Source organism: Scyliorhinus torazame, chromosome 21, assembly GCF_047496885.1.
Source record: "Scyliorhinus torazame isolate Kashiwa2021f chromosome 21, sScyTor2.1, whole genome shotgun sequence".
NCBI lineage: Eukaryota > Metazoa > Chordata > Chondrichthyes > Carcharhiniformes > Scyliorhinidae > Scyliorhinus > Scyliorhinus torazame.
In genome coordinates, this window is record NC_092727.1 from 111,516,617 (window position 1) to 111,539,703 (window position 23,087).

General features: G+C 48.1%; 1 protein-coding gene across 3 annotated transcripts in view; it reads left to right on the forward strand.

Annotated features, from left to right (window-relative positions):
- etv4 (ETS variant transcription factor 4) overlaps nt 1-23,087 on the forward strand; it is a 117,494-nt gene that overhangs the window by 79,479 nt on the left and 14,928 nt on the right. For all 3 annotated transcript variants that reach the window (XM_072487256.1, XM_072487258.1, XM_072487259.1), the window contains 2 exons: nt 166-234; nt 4,105-4,274. In XM_072487256.1, coding sequence (XP_072343357.1) covers nt 166-234; nt 4,105-4,274 — 239 coding nt within the window. The remainder of the gene's footprint in view (nt 1-165; nt 235-4,104; nt 4,275-23,087) is intronic.

A 23,087-nucleotide genomic window follows, 5' to 3' on the forward strand; every position in this document is an offset into this window, starting at 1 on the left:
AACTTCACTACATCATTGTGATACCGTGAACGTATTCTCACCATGTCTTCCATCTTTAGCCAGTCCCTGGATCCGCTTTCATTGTTCAAAAGCAGGGCCATTGACAAGGCATTGGATTGAGTCAGGCGAGAATAAAATTGATGATATTGCCTCTTTACATTCCAGACTTTTCATACGAGAAACAGCTGAGACCCTACAGCGATGATGCCTCTGTGGTTCCCGACAAACTCGAAGGTTAGGACTTTAATTGTATCACTGCGGGTGAATGGTATCTCAAGTTTTCAATAAACTGAAAATCAAAAACTCTGCTTTATGGGGCGTCATTCTCCGACCCCCCGCCGGGTCGGAGAATCGCCGGGGGCTGGCGTGAATCCCGCCCCCGCCGGTTGCCGACGTCTCCGGCACCGGAGATTCGGCGGGCGCGGGAATCGCACCGCGCCGGTTGGCGGGCCCCCCCCCGCGCGATTCTCCGGCCCGGAGAATAATAAATAAATTTTGAGTACCCAATTAATTTTTTTCCAATTAAGGGGCAATTTAGCATGGCCAATGTACCTATATATTCGCGGCTAGGTGTCCCTGGAAAGGGAGCATGCAGTGTCTACAGACACCATCGAGGCTTTCCATGCCTGGTGGGCACCGCAGGGGTTGGAGTGCTTTATTGACCCCTTAAACTGCACTCTTATTTGAGGTTTTTAAATTTCCGTTGATCTTTGTTATTTGTCATAGAATTTACAGTGCAGAAGGAGGCCATTCGGCCCATCGAGTCTGCACCGGCTCTTGGAAAGAGCACCCTACCCAAGGTCAACACCTCCACCCTATCTCCATAGCCCAGCAACCCCACCAAACACTAAGGGCAATTTTGGGCACTAAGGGCAATTTATCATGGCCAATCCACCTAACCTGCATATCTTTGGACTGTGGGAGGAAACCAGAGCACCCGGAGAAAACCCACGCAGACACGGGGAGGATGTGCAGACTCCGCACAGACAGTGACCCAAGCCGGACCCGAACCTGGGACCCTGGAGCTGTGAAGCAATTGTGCTATCCACAATGCTACCGTGCTGCCCCTAACAGGAATGGCCCTTTTTTGCTTTGTCCCTCAGTTTGTTTTTCTTTCTTCCGTTTTGTTGGTGGACCTCAAACAGTGGCCAATCCACCCAACCTGCACAGCTTTGGGTTGTGGGGGTGAGATCTACGCAGACACGGGGAGAATGTGCAAACTCCACACAGACCTGAGGCTGGGAGCCTTTCCAGTTTTCGACTTGCCGCTCTAGCAAGTGTAGATTGAAGAATCAATTTGGATTTGAACCTGACGGTTCAGGGGGAACAATCCCCGTTCTACACCAAAAACAAACTCATCTGAGGAGTGACTTGAAATTACTTTCAGTCGCGACTGAATAAGATGGAATAAAGTTAATGTTAGCAGTATTCGGGATTTTCCAGCTCCGTCAAAGCGGGTTCCCTCTCGTCGAGTGCGACGAGCCATTCAAATCTCCGTTCACTTCATCGGAAGTGGAAGATCCCGCCTAGAGTCAAAGTTTTCCCTCCTTGTCTGAGGTGTAACACAGTAGCCAACAAGGGGACTATGACGATCACATTTTAATGCAATGTTGCCCTGAAACAAGGACCCAATACGAGTGTAGGATGTTGCAGACTAGAATAAGATTTGTGCATCACATCCACAAGCATAATAGAGATTACAAGGATTTTTCATTTTCTCCAGAATGCTCTGCAATAAAGAGTTCCACATGTACACTGAGTTCTGAAACATCAAATATAATTTGTGGGAATGAATGAATGGCCCGGAGTAGTAATTTCATCCAGTTCAAACAATGCAAGTCAGCCAATGCAATTAAAGCCTTGACTGGCTCACCTGATAAGTGTCCTGCCCATGCTAAACTCGATCGCATGTTCTCAGGATATTTTAGTTCATGCCATTGTGAAAAGGGATGGGAAGACACAAGATACGACACAGATATAAATGTATCTTTACATATTACATCATAGAACCAACAGAAGAGAGGAGTGATAGTTGTGGAAGTTGATTTTTAACTTGGCACCCTCACGCCTAAAACTTGTGTGCGATCCAAGTAAAAGCTGTTAATGCAGCCCTTTCACAAACCAAACTGTGCCTAGTTATTCCTGGCTGGGCACATTTCCTTGAATGTACTCAAGTGGATTTTCCATTGGAAACAGTGGCTCAGTCTGACTCTACTGGGAATGGAGTTTATTACCATTTGCTGAATGCAGTCCAGCACAGGAGCCTCTCAATGAAGTGTGAGCATAGCTATCGTGTTGTGTAATATTCTGCTTTCCACCCCAACACTACATTTTATATCAAGTACGAGGGATGTGCTTGCTTCCTACTTCCACCAGGCCTCTGCTGGTCAGTTTACCAGGTTCGACCATCAATGTGTGGTCCGATTTTGTCTGTTTATTTGCTTCTGAGGTTTTAATATTAAAGTGAATGGTTTAAATCAAAATATTTAATGTACAATTTACTCACCCACTAGCTGCCACTTGATGCTAGAAGGTGTTTTTGCACCCTGAATATATTGGAAACATGACTCATCTCACCTTCTCTTTCTCCAATCTATACTCTCCCTGGACTTCCAAATGATGGGTCACCACCCAGTTTTGCTGTCCTACTACAGCCAATAAATCCAAAGGACCTAAGTACCTCTTCTTGGTTGACTAATCCTGTATCCTAGATTTTCCATTAAAACATATCCTGTGTGACTGTGACCATGATGTATTATTCCAATTTGTCCTCCTTGACCCTGCTGCAGTTTTTAACACAGTTCACTATCATCCTCTTGCAATGCCTCTCCTGTTATCCAACTCTGTGGGGCAGTCCTTGCCACCTGTTCCGATGCCACCGCTGCACCTCTGGTGATGACTTCCCTCTCCACTCCTGCCATCACCTCTAGAGGTGTGTTTCCACTCCTATGTTGGTGGCACCCGGCACTAGGGCAGCACGGTGGCAGAGTGGTTAGCACCGTTGCTTCACAGCTCCAGAGTCCCAGTTTCGATTCACGGCTTGGGTCACTGTCTGTGGGGAGTCTGCACGTTCTCCCCGTGTGCGCGAGGGTTTCCTCCGGGTGCTCCCTTTTCCTCCCAAAGTCCAAAGATATGCAGGATAGGTGGATTGGCCATGCTAAATTGTCCTTAGTGTCCAAAAAGGTTGGGTGGGGTTACTGGGATAGGGTGGAGGCGTGGGCTTGAGTGGGGTGCTCTTTCTGAGGGCGGGTGCAGACTCGATGGGCCGAATAGCCTCCTTCAGCACTGCAAATTCTATGATTCTGGCGCATCCACAACTAATGTCAATCCATCTTCAAAGAGTTCGAACCTTCCTTCAATTGAGCAACTGGGGAAGAACAAAACCATGGTTTTCATCCCCTTCACCTGATGTCATCTCCTGCCTGGGCTGTCCGCTCAGGTGGAACTAAAGGCTGTTCTTTCAGCTGAGTTTCATGTCCCGCGTCCTCTCCGTCTCTAACGTTAACCCCCTCAGTCCTTGAAAAAAAAATTTAGAGTACCCAATTCGTTTTTTCCAATTAAGGGGGAATTTAACGTGGCCAATGCACATCTTTGGGTTGTGGGGGCGAAACCCACGCAAACACAGGGAGAATGTGCAAATTCCACACGGACAGTGACCCAGAGCCGGGATCGAACCTGGCACCTTGGCGCCGTGAGGCAGCAGGGCTAATCCACTGCGCCACCGTGCTGCCTACCCCCTCAGTCCTAACGTCAGCACTGGGCAACCTTCTCTCCCAGGAGTTCAAAACTGTGGAACTGATAACAGTGTCTCTTCGCTCCTGTAATCTACAAGGTTTAAAAGAAAAACACTCCAGCTTAGTGACACCTATTCACTGCTACATAATTTATCTTGTACTGTCTCATCTCCTGTTCAGTCATAGTCTGTCCCGCTTTTATGGGCCTTGCCCTCTCCGAGGTTTCTCTATAAAGTAAAATGCATGATCCAGCTCTGTACACAATGGAAAAAGCAACTATTTATACGTTACATCTCATGGTATAGTCTGCTACTTTGTCTGGTGGGTTGGCACAACGAGGTGCATTTAATATTTTGTTTCTATTTGGCAGGCGACATCAAACAGGAAATCAATACATATCGAGAGGGCCCTTTATACCAGCGCCGGGGCTCTCTCCAGCTGTGGCAGTTCCTAGTTGCACTCCTGGATGATCCGTCCAACTCTAACTTCATTGCGTGGACAGGCCGAGGCATGGAATTCAAACTTGTGGAACCAGAAGAGGTGAGAAAATAGGTTGAAGGTTTTTATTTTTGCAAAACGGCCGGTACATTTTCAGAGGCATTGTTAATCTGCCAAGGAACGAAGGTTTGGGAACTATTAGGAGGGAATAGCTGAGACTGACTGACGGCCAGAGCGTGGCTACTGCTGCAAGGGGGGGGTGGGGGGGGATGGTATGGAATTAATGGCAAGCATGAGTTCAGTCCATCACATAGATTGAGACCTCAGGATAATGCCTGAGGAGGGAGAGGCAGGAAGTGTAGGTGGTGGTGGAGTTAGTAATGAGCTAAAGTAATAATCAGATAAGTTAAGACTTGCCTCTGTTTCTGCATGTGTTTGCTGGGCTATATGTAGAAAACAAGCAATTTGCCTTCAATGTAGACAAATATCCAAAAGTGCTTCACAGCAGTGGAATTTATGGGTGCATGCTGATCCAAAGAAGATGTTGGAGTTAACCAAAACGTGATCAAAGAGGTGGAGGCTCAAAGGAGCAGAGGGAGCTGGAGAGACAGCAGGGATCCAAGAAGGAGTTCCCAGAATAACTATTCAATTAAAGGCACAGTTGCCAATACTGGGGGGAAAAGGTGAGGGGGATGTACAAGAAACCTGAGTCAGGAGGACCAATGTCCAGGGTGATTTGTTATGTTGTAGGTGTAACATAAGCGGCTTCCTTGTGGTGCACTTGACAAAGGAAGGTTCAGACGTGGAGATAACTTCAACACGTTTATTAAACTATTTACAATTCTATTACTAGGGTTCGACTCTACTGCTAATCCTACTATAGCTACCCAGACTGACTAACCAGTTATTGCAATCCACGTGGTGGGTGTAATATTGAATCAACCCTGTGTCTCTACTCACTGACTGTCGCCACTGGAAAGAGGCAGATCATGTGTGTGGTGTCCTTTATATATGAGTTGGTGTAATGCCCTCCTGTGGTGGTGTCACCTCTGTGAGTATCGTGAATGTCCATTGGTCGTGCCCCATCTAACTGATCCATTGGTTGAGTGTGTGTGTGATGTCTCCTATGCTCCCTCTAGTGTCTAGCTAGCCTACATGCATTTACATTGATGCACATCACCACATCCCCCCTTTTTTATATGTTACATATTTTCTGTACACTTTGAGAAAATTGAACAAAGAACAGGTAGATAATGTCAGGTATATACAAGTCATGGGAACAGTGATTAAACAATAAATCCAAATCATTCATGTGAGTCCAAAAACCATCAATCCACATGGTCAAATGTCTCTCTTGGTTATGAACGCCATCAACGTCCTGAGCCACAGGAACCAAGAAGTGGTCAAATCACTTCGCTGTCTGATTTGGAGTCCCTTTCATTGTCGATGTTTGTGATGGTGCTGTCGGATGGCATCTTGTTGATGTTGAAGAGGTACCATCAACAGTATCATTCGAGGTCATGGATGTGCGATATGTTGAAGTTGGATAAGACTGTACATACTGGTTCTGGCCACATGCTGTGCAGGAAGGGTGATCCTGCTGAGAACCGTTGAAGCTTGTCGAATTGGAAACAGAATTGCTGCTCGCATAAATACCTGGTGATGGTGTGAAACTAGAACCTTGCATCTGATAGGAATATGCCGTCTGGCCAGGCTAGGGTGCAGCAAATCCTGGGCTGTAACTAAGGCATCCAGCCTGTAGTGCAGATTGCGCTTGCGGTAGTCCTCCTTCGGTCTTGATTCCATTAGTGGGCAATCCGTAGTTCTGGCCTGTTTGAGAATATGCTGCATAGACTGCTGGCTGCTGCATGCCCGAATACTGGGTTTGTCCAGCATGAGCTGTCATTGGCTGCACTGCTGATGTGGAAAAAATGTGTGGATATAGCTGTGGTGAATATTGTGTATTCCTCTTGGACTGTAGCCGCTGCTTGTTATTACTGACCCAGTGTAATCATTAAGTGATCCATCTCCTGTCGTTGTGGCATCTGCTGTCACCCTGAGCATGCCATCACTGAGGTTGCGGCACTCCCTGTCTGGAGTAAAGTCCGGCTTACATGAATCAGAGTCGGCATTTGGTTGCTCCCCATCTGGAGTCTGGTCTGTTTTAACTGAATCAGTGTTGGTTTGTTGATGCTCCCCGTCCGGAGTCTTAGCAGGTTCACTGGAGTCAGCTGAGATTTCTTGAAGCTGCACGTCTGGAGTCGGAGCATGCAGGAGTGCATTGACTTGTGGAGAGGGTTCGAACGAATGAGGGTGGAAGTATCGTGGTGTCATCGGAGTCACCAGTGGTCTCACAGTGATCGTCGAGTGCCTCTGTACACACTAGCTGAGGTCTGTCACATCTTGCATGGAAAGTGGGATGCTGTCGTCACTCGTCTCACATACCGTGGGTAGAGCCTCAGTAGCTGCTTGTTGTTCACTTGGGTTGGGTACATTGTCAGAGTCTTCATCTGGTGGTGCAAACAATGTGGGTGGACTGTCATTGTCTTGCTGTTGTCCTGCATTTGGGCTTGGACTGTCATCGTCGCTTTGTTCTTCACTGTAGCATGATAGACCGTCATGGTCGTCCTGCTGTGCACTGGAGCGTGGTGGACTGTCATAGTCTTCTTGCTGTTTACTTGAGCATGGCAGACTTGCATCGTCTGCCGCTAGTTGGTCAGATGAGGTTGCTAGACCCTCATGGTCTTGTTCCTGCAGTGACTGCACGTCTAAGTCTTGCGTTGCTTCTATCGTGGAGGCTGTCCACGAGCTCGCTGTGGAGGCTTGTGACACTGGAGTCATGTCTTGTGTGTGCAAGGACTGCACTCTGGGGTCTTGCGTTTCTTCTATCGTGGAGTCTGTCCACAAGCTCGCTGTGGAGGCTTGTGACACTGGAGTCACTTCTTCTTCATGCAAGGACTGTGGTGTGGAGTCTTCCGTGTCTTCTTTCGTAGAGTTGGGAACCCTGAGCGGTGCGTGGACCACGCTCTGTGTGGCAGCAGACCGCTCTCTGTGGGCTTGTACCGCTCTCTGTCTCTTAGTTTCAGGCCGCAGCATAATCCTGCACTCACGAATCGGGATGTCATATTTGCTGGGCTGAAGATCCTCAAATCTGAAGAATTCGTCATTGGGGTCGTCAATGTGCAACACGTTTAGTTGCGGATCGTATTTGGTACAGTGGTAGCCTCCCAAGGTGAAAGGTTTGTCTGAGTCGTTGTCTTCTAGGATCATATCATCATTGTTTGCGTCGGAGCTGGCATTGGGCTCGCGAGGTCCAGAGAAAATGTAACGGTTGGTTTTGAAGTATTCAAGGTCGGAATCATCGGTTTGGGCGTAGGTAACTGCATGTTGCAGGGTTCTTTGGAGGTTAATTTCATTTCCTGGTTCAATTTGAGGCATCGTACTGTCATTCCAAGTGAAGGAAGGTGATGCGGCTTTAAAAGATTTCTTCTTTGATTTGGGACGTTTTCCATTTAAATGGGCAAGGTCCGCGGCCTCTGACATCATGACGCAGGTGACATCATACGTAGGAAGCGAAATCGCTGTTCCTGTACCGATGGCCGTTTTCGTGATTGCGCATGCGCGGCGTCTCGCGCATGCGCAAATGGACCTTCCCGTTCTGTGCACTTCTCGCACAACTGAGCAAGTGCAGTCCTTTTAGAAAGATGGCCGCCGATCACAATTGTTCTCTGCTCTGGGATCTCGGCATTGTGGTGAGTACTGGCGCTTCTCTTACCTTTTCTTGCTGGTTGGAGTGTGTTTTCCTCACAGTATTTGCCGAATTTGTTCAGGATTGCCTGGAAGTTGCTCCTGTTTTGCCCCTTGGAGAACTTGAATTTTTTAAAGATTTCTTCTGCTCTGGCACCGGCGATGGTGAGGAGAAGCTCTGTCTTTTCAGCATCGGCCACTTCTTCTAGTTCGGCTGCTACCAGGAAGATTTCAAACATTTGCCGGAATACCCGCCAGTTTTTGCTGAGATCGCCGTGGCACTGGAGCTGCTGCGGAACCTGGATCTCGAACATCTTGCCTGGGTATCGTTGCTGGTTGTCACTATACACTGAGGTATGGCTATATGGATTGAAACAGTTCAGTCCTGGTACCATGATTTGTTATGTTGTAGGTGTAACATAAGCGGCTTCCTTGTGGTGCACTTGACAAAGGAAGGTTCAGACGTGGAGATAACTTCAACACGTTTATTAAACTATTTACACTTCTATTACTCGGGTTCGACTCTACTGCTAATCCTACTATAGCTACCCAGACTGACTAACCAGTTGCTGCAATCCACGTGGTGGGTGTAATATTGAATCAACCCTGTGTCTCTACTCACTGACTGTCTCCACTGGAAATAGGCAGATCATGTGTGTGGTGTCCTTTATATATGGGTTGGTGTAATGCCCTCCTGTGGTGGTGTCACCTCTGTGTGTATCGTGAATGTCCACTGGTCGTGCCCCATCTAACTGATCCATTGGTTGAGTGTGTGTGTGATGTCTCCTGTGCTCCCTCTAGTGCCTAGCTAGCCTACATGCATTTACATTGATGCACATCACCACACAGGGTTTGGAATGTTGGGACTGCAAAGCTGGAAAGGGTTTAAGGGCCTAGGAGGAAAGAAAAGGGCTGACTTGCATTTATATAGCACCCTTCACACAAGCACAGGATTTCTCAAGGCATTTTACAAGCACTGAAATACTTTTGAAGTGTAGTGACTGTTATAATGTAGAAACACACAGCAAGTGCCCACAAATAACACTGTGATAATGATCAGATAGTGGGCGGAATCTTACCATTTTTTTCAAAGTGTCAGGGTCAGACTTTGAACCAGCAAGTAGCTCTCTAGTTGCAGACAAGTTTTCTCTCCAGATATTGAACCTCTTTTTAAAATACAGGTATCTGTGGTCCTGCCTTCATTCTGGCAGGGTGGAGCCTGATAGAACCGGCGCCCGGCTCCATGGAGATCGTGGCAATATCTTTAAAGGGCACCCCGATCAGAACTGAAGGAGTACTTCCCTCCCCCACACCCAACATGGAGGGCCGTCTCCTCCTGCCTGGACAATCATTGTCCCTCCCCACATCCCGACAATCATCAAAGCCACCCCCAATCATCGGGTTCCCTGCCCCCAACACTATGGAAGTATCATCGGTGTTTCCCCAGCACCCCCATCAGTGCCCCCTCCCTCTCCCCCCCCCCCCCCCCCCCCCCCCCCCCCCCCCCCCCCCCCCATCAGACTTAAATAGTGCTCCCAAGAGGGACTGGCACTGTCCCTTAGCAGTGGCCAACCTGTGCCAAGGGACAGTGCCAGGGTGCAGTGCCAGGGGTCTGCCTGGGTATGTCCCTCTCCCCCAGAGGCTATACTTACCTTTACATCCCCGGAGGGATCCCCTTGACTGAACCTCATTTTTAAAAGGCTGTTGTAAACCAAGCCACTTCGGCAGGTTTGAATATTTAGTGAGGGGGGAATCATGTAACAGAGAGGCTTGTTAAAACTATTAAAATTTATTAAGGGGGTGGCATGGTGGTGCAGTGGTTAACACTGCTGCCTCAAGACGCTGAGGACCCGGGTTCAATCCCCGGGTCACTGTCTGTGTGGAGTTTGCACATTCTCCCCGTGTCTGCGTGGGTCTCGCCCCCACAACCCAAAGATGTGCCGGCTGGGTGGATTGGCCACGCTAAATTGCCCATCAATTGGAAAAAAAAAGAATTGAATACTGTAAATTTATTTTTAAAAAACAAAAAATAATATTGTATTAAAATCCATTTAAATTGAGGTTCCCACACTTTGCGGACAGGAACCATGGCCGGGATTCTCCAACCCCTCCCTCACCGGGTCGGAGAATCCCTGGGGGGGAGACGCGAACCCCACCCTGCTGCCCCGGCGCCAGCTGCCCTATCCTCCGGCGGCAGGATTCCCGCCACACCGGTTGGGGGCCGTTGACAGCGACCCCCCCGCCCCCCATCGATTCTCCGGGCCCCGATGGGCCGAGCGGGCGTCCAGTTTTGGCCTGTCCCGCCGGCATGAATTACTCATCTCACACACGGCAGGACCTAGCAGGTAAGTGTGCGGGGCAGTGCACGGCGGGCTGGCTCCGTGGGGAGACTTCTTTCCTCCTCGCCGGGCCCCTGAAGGGCTCTGCCATATTGCCCGGGGTCCGTCGCGGAGAAGAGAAACCCCGCGCATGCGCGGAAATATGCCTGCCGGTCCGCGCATGCGCAAGATCATGCCGGCCGTTCCGCGCATGGGCGAACTCGCGCCAGCTGGAGCAGCGGGGACGACTCCGGCGGCAACCTAGCCCCCTAGAAAGGTGAGAATTACTCATCTTGCGGGGCCGTTGGCGGCTGTTTTCCCGCCGGCGTGGGGACATTGCCCCATTTTCAGAGAATCCCGCCCCTTGTTACCACACAGCGAGGGGAGGGGAAATTGTGAATTGGTGGCGGATGGGGGAGAGCGTGGCGGATTTTCTACACTTCCTGTAGTGTATTTCTCGGCGGTAGAAGGTGGCCCGTGTAGCTGTAAAACAGTTGTTTTATGGATAATGAGCGTGACCGGATAAATGAGTCAGAGACGTGAGTTGAATTGAGCCTAAAATTGTGACTTTATTGCTGATCAGTATAAGCACCAACTACACAAGAATACAAAAGCACACAACTAATTAACTATACTGCACAACCTCCTTTTCTAAATTACAGTACCCTATTATTTTTTTCCAATTAAGGGGCAATTTAGCGTGGCTAATCCACCTACCCTGCACATGTTCTTGGTTGCGGGGGTGGAACCCAAGCAGACATGGGGATATACTACACAATCTTAAACATTAAGGATACAGAGGAGAATTACTGCTACCGTGTAGTGGGCTAAGCGCTCACACTAATCTCTAGCTAAATCATCCAGTGAGAACTGGTGTTACCCATACTGAGGAAGCTGGCCAGGCCACTTTGGTGTAAACGTTCTTCTGTTGATTGTAGTCTCTGGGGGTCCTCTCGTCATGAACGTTGCTCTGCAGTTATCGCTCCCAATCAGCTGAATATCTTTTTTTTGAGATGTGATCTTGTTTTGCGACGATACCTTTTTTTTGAGATGTGATCTTGTTTTGCGACGATCTCTTCCTTTATTAGCTGTGACACATCTAGTCTTGCGATGGTTGCGTCTTTAAAAATGTTTTTTCTATCCCATCCTTAAAGTTACAAAGCCACTACTCAGAGTGACAGGGCAAACCCTTAATCCATCTCATTGCTTGCTCCAAAAAACAATTTAAATTCGAATTGAAGCCAATTCCTGGTCTCCACACGAGAGACATACAGGATCCAAGCTGACCAGAAAAGGCATTGAACCTCATCTTGGGCTTGATCTGAACCTTGATCTTAGCCAAAAGGCCGAGAAGCGATTGATGATTGCCTCTTTTGTTAGTTGTTTATTCCCCTGTTCTACAAAATATACCATAGCTCTTCTATGTCCACCTGAAAAGGAAGGGCAGGGCTGTTTAATGTCTCATCCTACAGATGACACCTTTGACAGTGCCGCACTCCCTCAGGATTGCTAGCCCTGAATTATGTGCTCAAGTTCTCATGTGGGTCGAACCCACAACTTTGTACCTCAAAGAGAAAACTGCTGCTAACTGAGCCACAGCTGAAATTGGGAGTGGTAGTGACATCTGGATGTGACAAAGGGAGGATGGGAAAGGCGGAGGGAGCCATTATAGTGGAGAGGCTGCTGGCATGGTAGGAGTGAGGAAGTGAGCTCAGGATGCCTCAGCACTGGGACGGCAGGGGAGCAATTTTATTGTGTTCTGCGGCCAGAAGTACAATAGAACTTTTTTCAAGAGTAGGCCAGCCAGTACAGGGGGGAGTTAGTGCTTAGCAGAGAGTGGAAGTAATGAGAGTCCGTTGGAAAGAGTTTGGAATTTGGGAACTTCGGAAAACTTGATTTGGTGGAGTGGGTTGGGGCCAATATCGGTGGGTGTGGACGGGATTTTTTCAAAGTATTCATCCAGCATCACTTGTATTATTCAAACACACCAGAGGATCGAAACCTTTCAACAAATCCCCTCTTCCCCACCAATATTGCTTCTCCAGCACTACATCCTTCTTGCCTGGCTTTAACCAGAATCTAGGGCAAAATTCTCCCCCAACAGCGCGATGTCCGCCGACTGGCGCCAAAAACGGAATGCTCCGCATCTTTGGGGGCCGAGCCCCAACAATGAGGGGCTAGGCCGGCGCCGGAGGGATTTCCGCCCCGCCAGCTGGCGGAAATGGCGTTTGTTGTCCCGCCAGCTGGCGGAAATGGCGTTTGTTGCCCCGCCAGCTGGCGCGGAAATGCGGCGCATGCGCGGGAGAATCAGCGGCCGCCGACAGTTTCCCGCGCATGCGCAGTGGGGAAAGTCTCTTCCGCATCCGCCATGGTGGAGGCCGTGGCGGAGGCGGAAGGGAAAGAGTGCCCCCACAGCACAGGCCCGCCCGCGGATGGGTGAGCCCCGATCGTGGGCCAGGCCACCGTGGGGGCACCCCCCGGGGTCAGATCGCCCCGCGCCCCCCCCCCCAGGACCCCGGAGCCCGCCCACGCCGCCTGGTCCCGCCGGTAAATACCAGCTTTGATTTACGCCGGCGGGACAGGCAATTTCTGGGCGGGACTTCGGCCCATCCGGGCCGGAGAATTGAGCGGCGGGTCCCGCCAACCGGCGCGGCCCGATTCCCGCCCCCGCCCAATCTCCGGTACCGGAGACTTCGGCGGGGGCGGGATTCATGGCGGCCAACGGCCATTCTCCGACCCGGCGGGGGGTCGGAGAATGACGCCCCTGATCTTTATCATTGTCACAAGTAGGCTTACATTATCACAGCAATGAAGTTACTGTGAAAATCCCCTAGTCGCCACACTCCGGCGCCAGTTCGGGCACACTGAGGGAGAATTCAGAATGTCCAATTCATCGAACAAGCACGCCTTTCGGGATTTGTGGGGGGAAAGCGGAGCACCCGGAAGAAACCCACGCAGACACGGAGAAAACGTGCAGACTCCGCACAGACAGTGACCCAAGCCGGGAATCGAACCTGGGGCCCTGGCGCTGTGAAGCAACAGCGCTAACCACTGTGCTACCATGCCACCCGATTCTGCCCTGGATTGGACCCTGACCCTCTGTCTCATGCTTGAAGGCCTATGTCATTAACCTGAAAACCCCTTAAAGCTGTATTGGTGAACTAAGGCTACCAGCTTAGAATAGATAGAGTGTGCTTCCAATACTTTTCAACTATTTCTGAGATGACACCTTTTGGTATCTGGGAGTCCTCGTTGTTTGAGGTTGGCATCCGATGGTGTTCACAGGAGATGTATTAATGGAAAAGTGCAGCAGCTGTGAGAGAGGATAACTGTGACAGCAAAACGTGGTTGAGGGATGAGATGGAAAAACTGACAATGTGTACGTTGGCAGAACCTTTCAATGAGGCAGATTTAGATTGAAAAGAAAATACACATTTGAAAGAAATAATAAAGAAACAGTTAACTGGGCCAGGCCTGACCCAGCTCAGTAGCCCATTGGCTGTCAGCATGTCACTGCACATTAGGGACTTAAAACAGCCATAACATAACAATTGAGTTGATAACATTACAGTGCATGCACAGTTGGATCATTCCAAATAAATTTTCCAAAAGCCAGTCTGTGATGAATATTGTTGGACTACAATGCAGCTTAGTTAATGAAAGATGCCTGTTTAAGGGACATGCAATCACAAGAATTATGCCGCTGAGGCAGGCCATTTGGCCTGTCCTTGCTTACATTTCTTGTAAGAGTCTAACCATGTTCTTTCCCCCCCATCTCAGTCCAGCCAACCGTTTCTTAAATTACTCCAGAGATATTCAACCTCCCCCAACCTATGCAAAAACAAATGGAGGATCCTTGCTTGTGGGAGAGATCCTTCTGCCCCTCTCAAACAAAAAATTCTACCGTGAATAAACGGCATTTTCAAGTTTCATTCAAAGCAAGTAATTTTCAAAGTCTAGCATTGATTTTTTTTGCTCTGTTATGATGTCACCCTTGCAAGAGCCAAAACAGATTTGAGGCGGGAGCCATTATAAGCAGCTTAGCATTGGAAAATGAATCAATTACCAGGAAAATCACACCATCAGCTAAAATAGCAACTGAAATACTATGACAATGTCAAGCATTTGACATATATCATTGGCCTGAATCTTAAACAGTTAGGCTCTCGTCACTTAGGCACTATAGGAAGAATTAAATTTGAAACAATGTTTTCTTAAAGTTGTATAAAATTCAGCTTTTCTGTATGAAGGCGTGCTAGGATTCAATTTTTAATCACTGATCACACTTGTGCTGCTCTGAGGGTGGCACGTGGCGCAGTGGTTAGCACTGGGACTACGGCCCTGAGGTCCCAGGTTCGAATCCCGGCTCTGGGTCATGGGAGACTTGGGCGGAGAGATGGCAGATGGAGGTTAATCCGGACAAATGTGAGGTTAAGCATTTTGGAAGGTCTAATGCAGGTAGGGAATATACAGTGAATGGTAGAACCCTCAAGAGTATTGACGGTCAGAGAGCTAAGTGTACAGGTTCACAGGTCACTGAAAGGGGCAACACTGGTGGAGAAGGTAGTCAAGAAGGCATACGGCATGCTTGCCTTCATTGGCCGGGGCTTTGAGTATAAGAATTGGCAAGTCATGTTGCAGCTGACTCGAACCTTAGTTAGGCCACACTTGGAGGATAGTGTTCAATTCTGGTTGCCACACTACCAGAAGGATGTGGAGGCTTTAGGGAGGGTGCAGAAGAGATTTACCAGGATGTTACCTGGTATGGAGGGCATTAGCTATGAGGAGCGGTTGAATAAACTCGGTTTGTTCTCACTGGAACGACGGAGGTTGAGGGGCGACCTGATAGAGGTCTACAACATTATGAGGGGCATAGACAGAGTGGATAGTCAGAGGCTTTTCCCCAGGGTAGAGGGGTCAATTACTAGGGGGCATAGGTTTAAGGTGCAAGGGGCAAGGTTTAGAGGAGATGTACGAGGCAAGTTTTTTACGCAGAGGGTAGTGGGTGCCTGGAACTTGCTGCCGGAGGAGGTGGTGGAAGCAGGGACATCTCCTGTGCTGTACTTTTCTTTGTTCTTTGTGCTCCAGGTGCGGGGTGTCACCGACTGCACTCACGTGGCTGTGGTGCTCCCCATGGTGAAATGGAGTGCCGTTTGTGAACCACAAGGGATTCCACTCCTTCAATGTTCCGATTGTGACATTAGGTGTATACCCAATGTACACCCGATGCCGGGGAATGTCCATGACAGCTACACCCTGGGATGCTCACAGATCCCAGCCACTTTCAAGGGTGAGCAGTGGTTGGAGCGATGGGTCCTTGGGGACAGAGGGTACCCACTCAGGATGACATCAATGCAGAGGGCACAAACACCTGCTGAGCAAGGCTTATGCGTCAACACATGCACTGTTTGAGCATACGATTGACCTGCTTAAGATGTGTTCCTGTGCCTGGACCGGTCGTGCAAAGCCCTCCAGTATAGCCCCCAGAGGGCGTCACACATCGTAGTGGTCTGCCTTGTGTGAGAGGTGGTGATGGAAGCAGGGACGATAGTGACATTTAAGGGGCATCTTGACAAATACATGAATAGGATGGGAAAGAGGGATACGGACCCAGGAAGTGTAGAAGATTTTAGTTTAGACGGGCAGCATGGTCGGCACGGGCTTGGAGGGCCGAAGGGCCTGTTCCTGTGCTGTACTTTTCTATGTTCTTTGCTCTTTGTTGTCACTGTCCGTGTGGAATTTGCACATTCTCCCGTGTCTGCGTGGGTTCCACCCCCACCCAACCCGGGTTAGGTGGGTTGGCCATGCTAAATTGCCCCTTAATTGGAAAAAAATAATAATTGGGTACTCTAAATTTATTTAAGAAAAACACTTGTGCTGCTCTGGCACAGAGAGGCAACCTCTTACCCACTAAGATTACATATTTTCACCTCTGAAGCATCGGCTGACTTCACCCTGAATCAGCCCATCTGATGAAACCCCCATTATTTTAGAACATAGAACATTACAGCGCAGTACAGGCCCTTCGGCCCTCGATGTCGCGCCGACCTGTGAAACCACTCTAAAGCACATCTACACTATTCCCTTATCATCCATATGTCTATCCAGTGACCATTTGAATGCCCTTAGTGTTGGCGAGTCCACTACTGTTGCAGGCAGGGCATTCCACGCCCTTACTACTCTCTGAGTAAAGAGCCTACCTCTGACATCTGTCCCATATCTATCACCCCTCAATTTAAAGCTATGTCCCCTCGTGCTAGACATCACCATCCGAGGAAAAAGGCTCTCACTGTCCACCCTATCCAATCCTCTGATCATCTTGTATGCCTCAATTAAGTCACCTCTTAACCTTCTTCTCTCTAACAAAAACAGCCTCAAGTCCCTCAGCCTTTCCTCATAAGATCTTCCCTCCATACCAGCAACATCCTGGTAAATCTCCTCTGCACCCTTTCCAATGCTTCCACATCCTTCCTATAATGCGGCGACCAGAATTGCACGCAATACTCCAAATGCAGCCGCACCAGAGTTTTGTACAGCTGCAACATGGCCTCATGGCTCCAAAACTCAATCCCTCTACCAATAAAAGCTAACACACCATACGCCTTCTTAACAACCTTCTCAACCTGGGTGGCAACTTTCAGGGATCTATGTACATGGACACCGAGATCTCTCTGCTCATCCACACTGCCAAGAATCCTACCATTAGCCCAGTATGCTGTCTTCCTGGTATTTTTTCCAAAATGAATCACCTCACACTTTTCTGAATTAAACTCCATTTGCCACCTCTCAGCCCAGAGCTGCAGCTTATCTATGTCCCTCTGTAACTTGTAACATCCTTCCGCACTTTCCACAACTCCACAGACTTTAGTGTCATCTGCAAATTTACTCACCCATCCTTCTACGCCCTCCTCCAGGTCATTTATAAAAATGACAAACAGCAGTGGCCCCAAAACAGATCCTTGTGGTACACCACTAGTAACTGGACTCCAGTCTGAACATTTCCCATCAACCACCACCCTTTGTATTCTTCCAGCTAGCCAATTTCTGATCCAAACTGCTAAATCACCCTGAATCCCATGCCTCCGTATTTTCTGCAGTAGCCTACCGTGGGGAACCTTATCAAACGCTTTACTGAAATCCATATACACCACATCAACTGCTTTACCCTCATCCACCTGTTTGGTCACCTTCTCAAAGAACTCAATAAGGTTTGTGAGGCACGCCCTACCCTTCACAAAACCGTGTTGACTATCTCTAATCAAATTATTCCTTTCCAGATGATTATATATCCTATCTCTTATAAACCTTTCTAAGATTTTGCCTACAGCAGAAGTAAGGCTCACTGGTCTATAGTTACCTGGGTTGTCTCTACTCCCCTTCTTGAATACTGGGACAACATTTGCTATCTTCCAGTCTTCTGGCACTATTCCTGTAGACAAAGGTGACTTAAAGATCAAAGCCAAAGGCTCAGCAATCTCCTCCCTAGCTTCCCAGAGAATCCTAGGATAAATCCCATCCTAAGGGGACTTATCTATTTTCACACTTTCCAGAATTGCTAACACCTCCTCCTTATGAATCTCAAGCCCTTCTAGTCTAGTAGCCTGAATCTCAGTATTCTCCTTGACAACATTGTCTTTTTCCTGTGTGAATACTGACGAAAAATATTCATTTAGCACCTCTCCTATCTCCTTGGACTCCAAGCACAACTTCCCACTACTGTCCTTGACTGGCCCTACTCTTACCCTAGTCATTTGTTTATTCCTGACATATCTATAGAAAGCTTTAGGGTTATCCTTGATCCTACCTGCCAAATACTTCTTTTTGTTTAAATATGTTTTATTGAAAATTTTTTCCCAAACAACAATTTTTCCCCTCTTACAAAGCAAACGCAACAATAACAATACAGAAATTTTTAACAATACACAAGTAACAAAACCCCTTTATCTTTGACCTAAACTAAACCCCCTCCCCCTCCCCCTCCCCCTCCCCCCCCCCCCCCCCCCCCCCCCCTCCTTCCCCCTGGGTTGCTGCTGCTGGTCATCTGTCTTCCCTCTAACGTTCCCCTAGGTAGTCGAGAAATGGCTGCCACCGCCTGGTGAACCCTTGAGCCGATCCTCTCAGGGCAAACTTTATCTGCTCCAGTTTAATGAACCCCGCCATATCATTTACCCAGGCCTCCATTTCGGGGGGTTTCGCCTCCTTCAACATGAGTAGGATCCTGCGCCGGGCTACTAGGGACGCAAAGGCCACAACGTCGGCCTCTTTCGCCTCCTGCACTCCCGGCTCTTCCGCAACTCCAAATAGAGCTAACCCCCAGCCTGGTTTGACCCGGGCCTTTACCACCCGCGAAATCACTCCCGTCACTCCCTTCCAATAGCCAAAGACTTCTCATGTCCCCTCCTGGCTCTTCTTAGCTCTCTCTTTAGGTTCTTCCTAGCTAACTTGTAACTCTTGAGCACCCTAACTGAACCTTCATGTCTCACCTTTACATAAGCCTCCTTCTTCCTCTTGACAAGTGTTTCGACTGCTTTAGTAAACCACGGTTCCCTTGCTCGACCACTTCCTCCCTGCCTGACAGGTACATACTTATCAAGGACACGCAGTAGCTGTTCCTTGAACAAGCTCCACATTTCCATTGTGCCCATCCCCTGCAGTTTTCCTCTCCATCCGATGCATCCTAAGTCTTGCCTCATCGCATCATAATTGCCTTTCCCCCAGATATAACTCTTGCCCTGTGGTATATACCTATCCCTTTCCATCACTAAAGTAAACATAATCAAATTGTGGTCACTATCACCAAAGTGTTCACCTACCTCCAAATCTAACACCTGTCCTGGTTCATTACCCAGTACCAAATCCAATATGGCCTCGACTCTCATTGGCCTATCTACATACTGTGTCAGGAAACCCTCCTGCACACATTGGACAAAAACGGACCCATCTAAAGTACTCGAACTATAGCGTTTCCAGTCAATATTTGGAAAGTTAAAGTCCCCTATAACAACTACCCTGTTGCTTTCGCTCCTATCCAGAATCATCTTTGCAATCTCTACATCTCTGGAACTTTAGGAGGCCTATAGAAAACCCCTAACCTGAAGACTCCACTATTCCAATGCAGCCCTTAGCCAGACCCCAACATTCTACTCACTGGAAACAAGAGCTCACCCAAAATTTTGCTGCCTGTGTCTTAACTCTCACCAAGTCCCCATTCACCATCACCCTGTGCTCACTGACCTACATTGGTTGCGTCAGGCAATGCCTCTGTTTAAAATGATCATCCGTGTTCTCAAACCACTCCATGCTTCCACCCTTCCTTTATTTTTCTAATCCTTCTCCAGTCCCGCAGCCCTCCCAGAGGTTTTGCGCTCATCCAGGTCTGGCCTCTTGATCTTCCCCGATTTTAACTGCTGCACCACTGCTGGCTGGGCCTTCAGTTGCCTCGGCGCTGAGCTCCTGGAACTCCCTCTCTGCCTCTCAACATCTCTTCCCTTCTTCACAGCACTCAGCAGGTTTTTGGTTGCGTACCTTAATACACCTTTACGTGGCTCATTGTTAGATTTTATTTTCTCATGCTCCTTTGGCACATCTTTGGGATATTTTACTACATTAAATATGCTATATGAATCCAACTTTGTGTTGTTGTTGTACCCCTCCATTTTGAGGCAGGTCTCAATGGAAATACGGTTCCAGGCGCTTGGTACAAACAATTGAGGGCAAAACCTATGAAGTCACATGTGCTAGGAGCGGATCTTGGAATTTTGACGACGCATTTTTGGGCAGCACGGTTAACACAGTTGCTTCACAGCTCCAGGGTCCCAGGTTCGATTCCCGGTTTGGGTCACTGTCTGTGCGGAGTCTGCACGTTCTCCCCGTGTGTGCGTGGGTTTCCTCCGGGCGCTCCGGTTTCCTCCCACAGTCCATAGATGTGCAGGTTAGGTGGATTGGCCATGCTAAATTGCCCTTAGTGTCCAAGGAGGTTGGGTGGGGTTGCTGGGTTACGGGTGTGGGCTTGAGTGCGGTGCTATTTCTAGGGGCCGGTGCAGACTCAATGGGCCGGATGGCCTCCTTCTCCGCTGTAAATTCTATGATTCCACATTTTCCATCCATTCTACCCAAATTCCAGTACTTAAGGCTGCCCACTGGAATTGCAGCTTTCGAAAGTGAATGCTTGTATACTGAGAAAATCTGTACAGGGACTGCTGACCCTTGGGAGGACACCAAACAAAATACAGTCAACTTCTCTTTCATTCAGGAAAACGTGGGGCAGAAACCTTCTCACGTTGTCAGCCTTGTAGATCCACGTAATGCAACGAACCTTCGATTAAGTTCCACAATTATCCACACATTTTACCGTTGAACGCTCACCTCTGTAGTTGGGGTGGCCACATGATTGGAGTCAGGACGAGCTTTATCGTGCCCCCCCTGCCAGTGTTGTAAGTGGGTGGACTGGGGGAAAGCCATCAACCAGATCGGCTGATGGAGCATATGTTGCATCACTCTCTGATGTTGCTGGTCTGCACAGAGCTGAGCACAGCTCCTAGAGAACTGAATCTGGTGTGGTGGGGGGACAGGCAGCAAATGCAGTCAGAGCAGAAACCAGCAGCACGATTTGCAGGCTTAATAATCTGCCAGTTTCCATTAAGAAGTGACAATGCAGCTGATTTTGCCATCTTGAGATTTGTGAGTAGTCGTGTTGATTTTCCTATCAGTGCTGTTCAGTGCACAGGAATACTGATTAAAATAAGACCATTGAAAGTCACTTTTGTGGGGGGCATGGTGACGCAGTGGCTAGCACTGCTGCATCACAGCGTGGCGGTCCCAGGTTCAATCCCGACCCTGGGTCACTGTCCGTGTGGAGTTTGCACATTCTCCCTGTGTTTGCATGGGTTTCGCCCCCACAACCCAAAGATGTGCAGCGTAGGTGAATTGGTCACGCTAAATTGCCCCTTAATTGGAAAAAATGAATTGGGTACTCTCAATTTATTTTAAAAAAGAAAGGCACTTTTGCAAAGTTTCATTATAAAGGGTAGACTTGCCAAGGCATTCAACTTGATTAGCTAGCTTTCCACTTTTGATTTATAATACCCATTATAATGTAATGTTTCAACTAAATTTCTTTGGAACAAGGAGAGAACACTTGAGGGATATCTGAAACGGTTATTTATGAAATGTAAATTTGAGTTATGGGGCAGGAACCTTCAGACCATGGAATAAAATACACTGTTAAATTCTGATAAATGAATCCTTTTAAGTAGTTTGTTAAACAATGTTCTGCTCAAATTCGGATTGCCTACAAAGCGTAAGTACATATGAAGCCCATTAATTAATCACAATCCAGGTAAACCTGCAGTTTTCGGCCCGCCTCTCCTGTCTGTCACCTGCTATTTGGTGTGTAGTTGCATCGATGTTCTTCACCAGTACATCATTCACGTAGCCATTTGCAGCTTAAACAGCGGCTGCCAGCATGATTTCCTGTTTCCTTGTTGTTAATACTATGCAATGCGATTCTTTGTGTTGGTTACTTGGGTTCTCCCCTAAACTTCTACTCAAGCAAACAGCATTTTCTAATTTGCAGTAATTCACTCACTGAGTTTACCGCACTTGCTAGAGGTGGGCTGCAATTAGTTCTCAGCACTATCGTGTGATCTCTGCTGGCAAACACAGCTACATGGACACTAACCAATGGTAGGTTTGGGAGCCAACCATAGATTTGGGCTCGTCTGCTGTGTCTAAAGATTGGACAGCCTGCGACATTTACTCAAAGAATAGTAATTCGATAGCTGCCTGGCAAATTCCCCTGAGGATGCTGTTGCTGTCAAAATGGCTGCTGAAAAGCACTAAGGCGAGGTTCAGTGATGATGTTCCTTTGTTTTCTCCTGTTTTCCTGTGAGATATGTATCTCTGCCACATTAGTCCAGTTGAACATAGTAACTTGGGGGAGCCGAAGTTTAATACCACACTGCTCTGTGACACTGGCATCACTATTATTTGGCATATAGTTAACTGACTATAATTTACGAGTTGATTTTCCTGTGGTGCCAGGATTTCTGTCTTCTGCTCCCTCCTGTAGGCTTTCTGATACGCCACTAAAACAGCCACTGAGCGAACAGAGACTGTGCGTATTGGCAAGATATTAATCTGTGTGTATAAATCACAGCCTCGCCTCTTGCTGCCTATGTACATGTGCTTTCTGGCAGTACTCCGTGCATACCAGGGAGAAATGGAAATTCTCATGGAATTTCTTTCTCGCCTGCCGGAGGCTTCCAAACAGCACTCCTCCTGAGATCAACTATCTTTCCACCGATGGGCGATTGGACCTGGCTCCCTCACGGCCAGTTAAGACAATGTGCGAGCTCACATAAGCTGTTAGAGTCACAAGTTCTGCCTTCACACCCAAACGCTGGGACCCACACATAATCCCCGGTGAGCTACGGCTTTCCTTTAGTCTGTGCATCATTTTTATTTGCTGACGTGAAAATGGCATCATTTTCTAAACAGGCCCAGGTGCTGACAGTTGAAAAATCAACATTTCCATCCATCAAAATAAACTGAGAAGATCAGTGACCTGCACATTAGTGTCAATGGGTAATTGATGACTCCATTTAACAAAGTTCCTGTCCCTTGGCACTCAAAGCTTCCAGAAAGCATTATACAATTGGGTGCATATTGTTAAACTAAGACCTGATGGTACATTGGTTCGTGCAATCCAAATGGTTTAACCCTCGGGACATCTGAACTTGAACTGTCCTTTTCAAGGGAACTTACTTACATTAAATTCTGCACACAGACAGACAGAAGTGAATAGCAATTCTGATCACTGCTTCTCTAACTTTACTCACCAGAAATGATC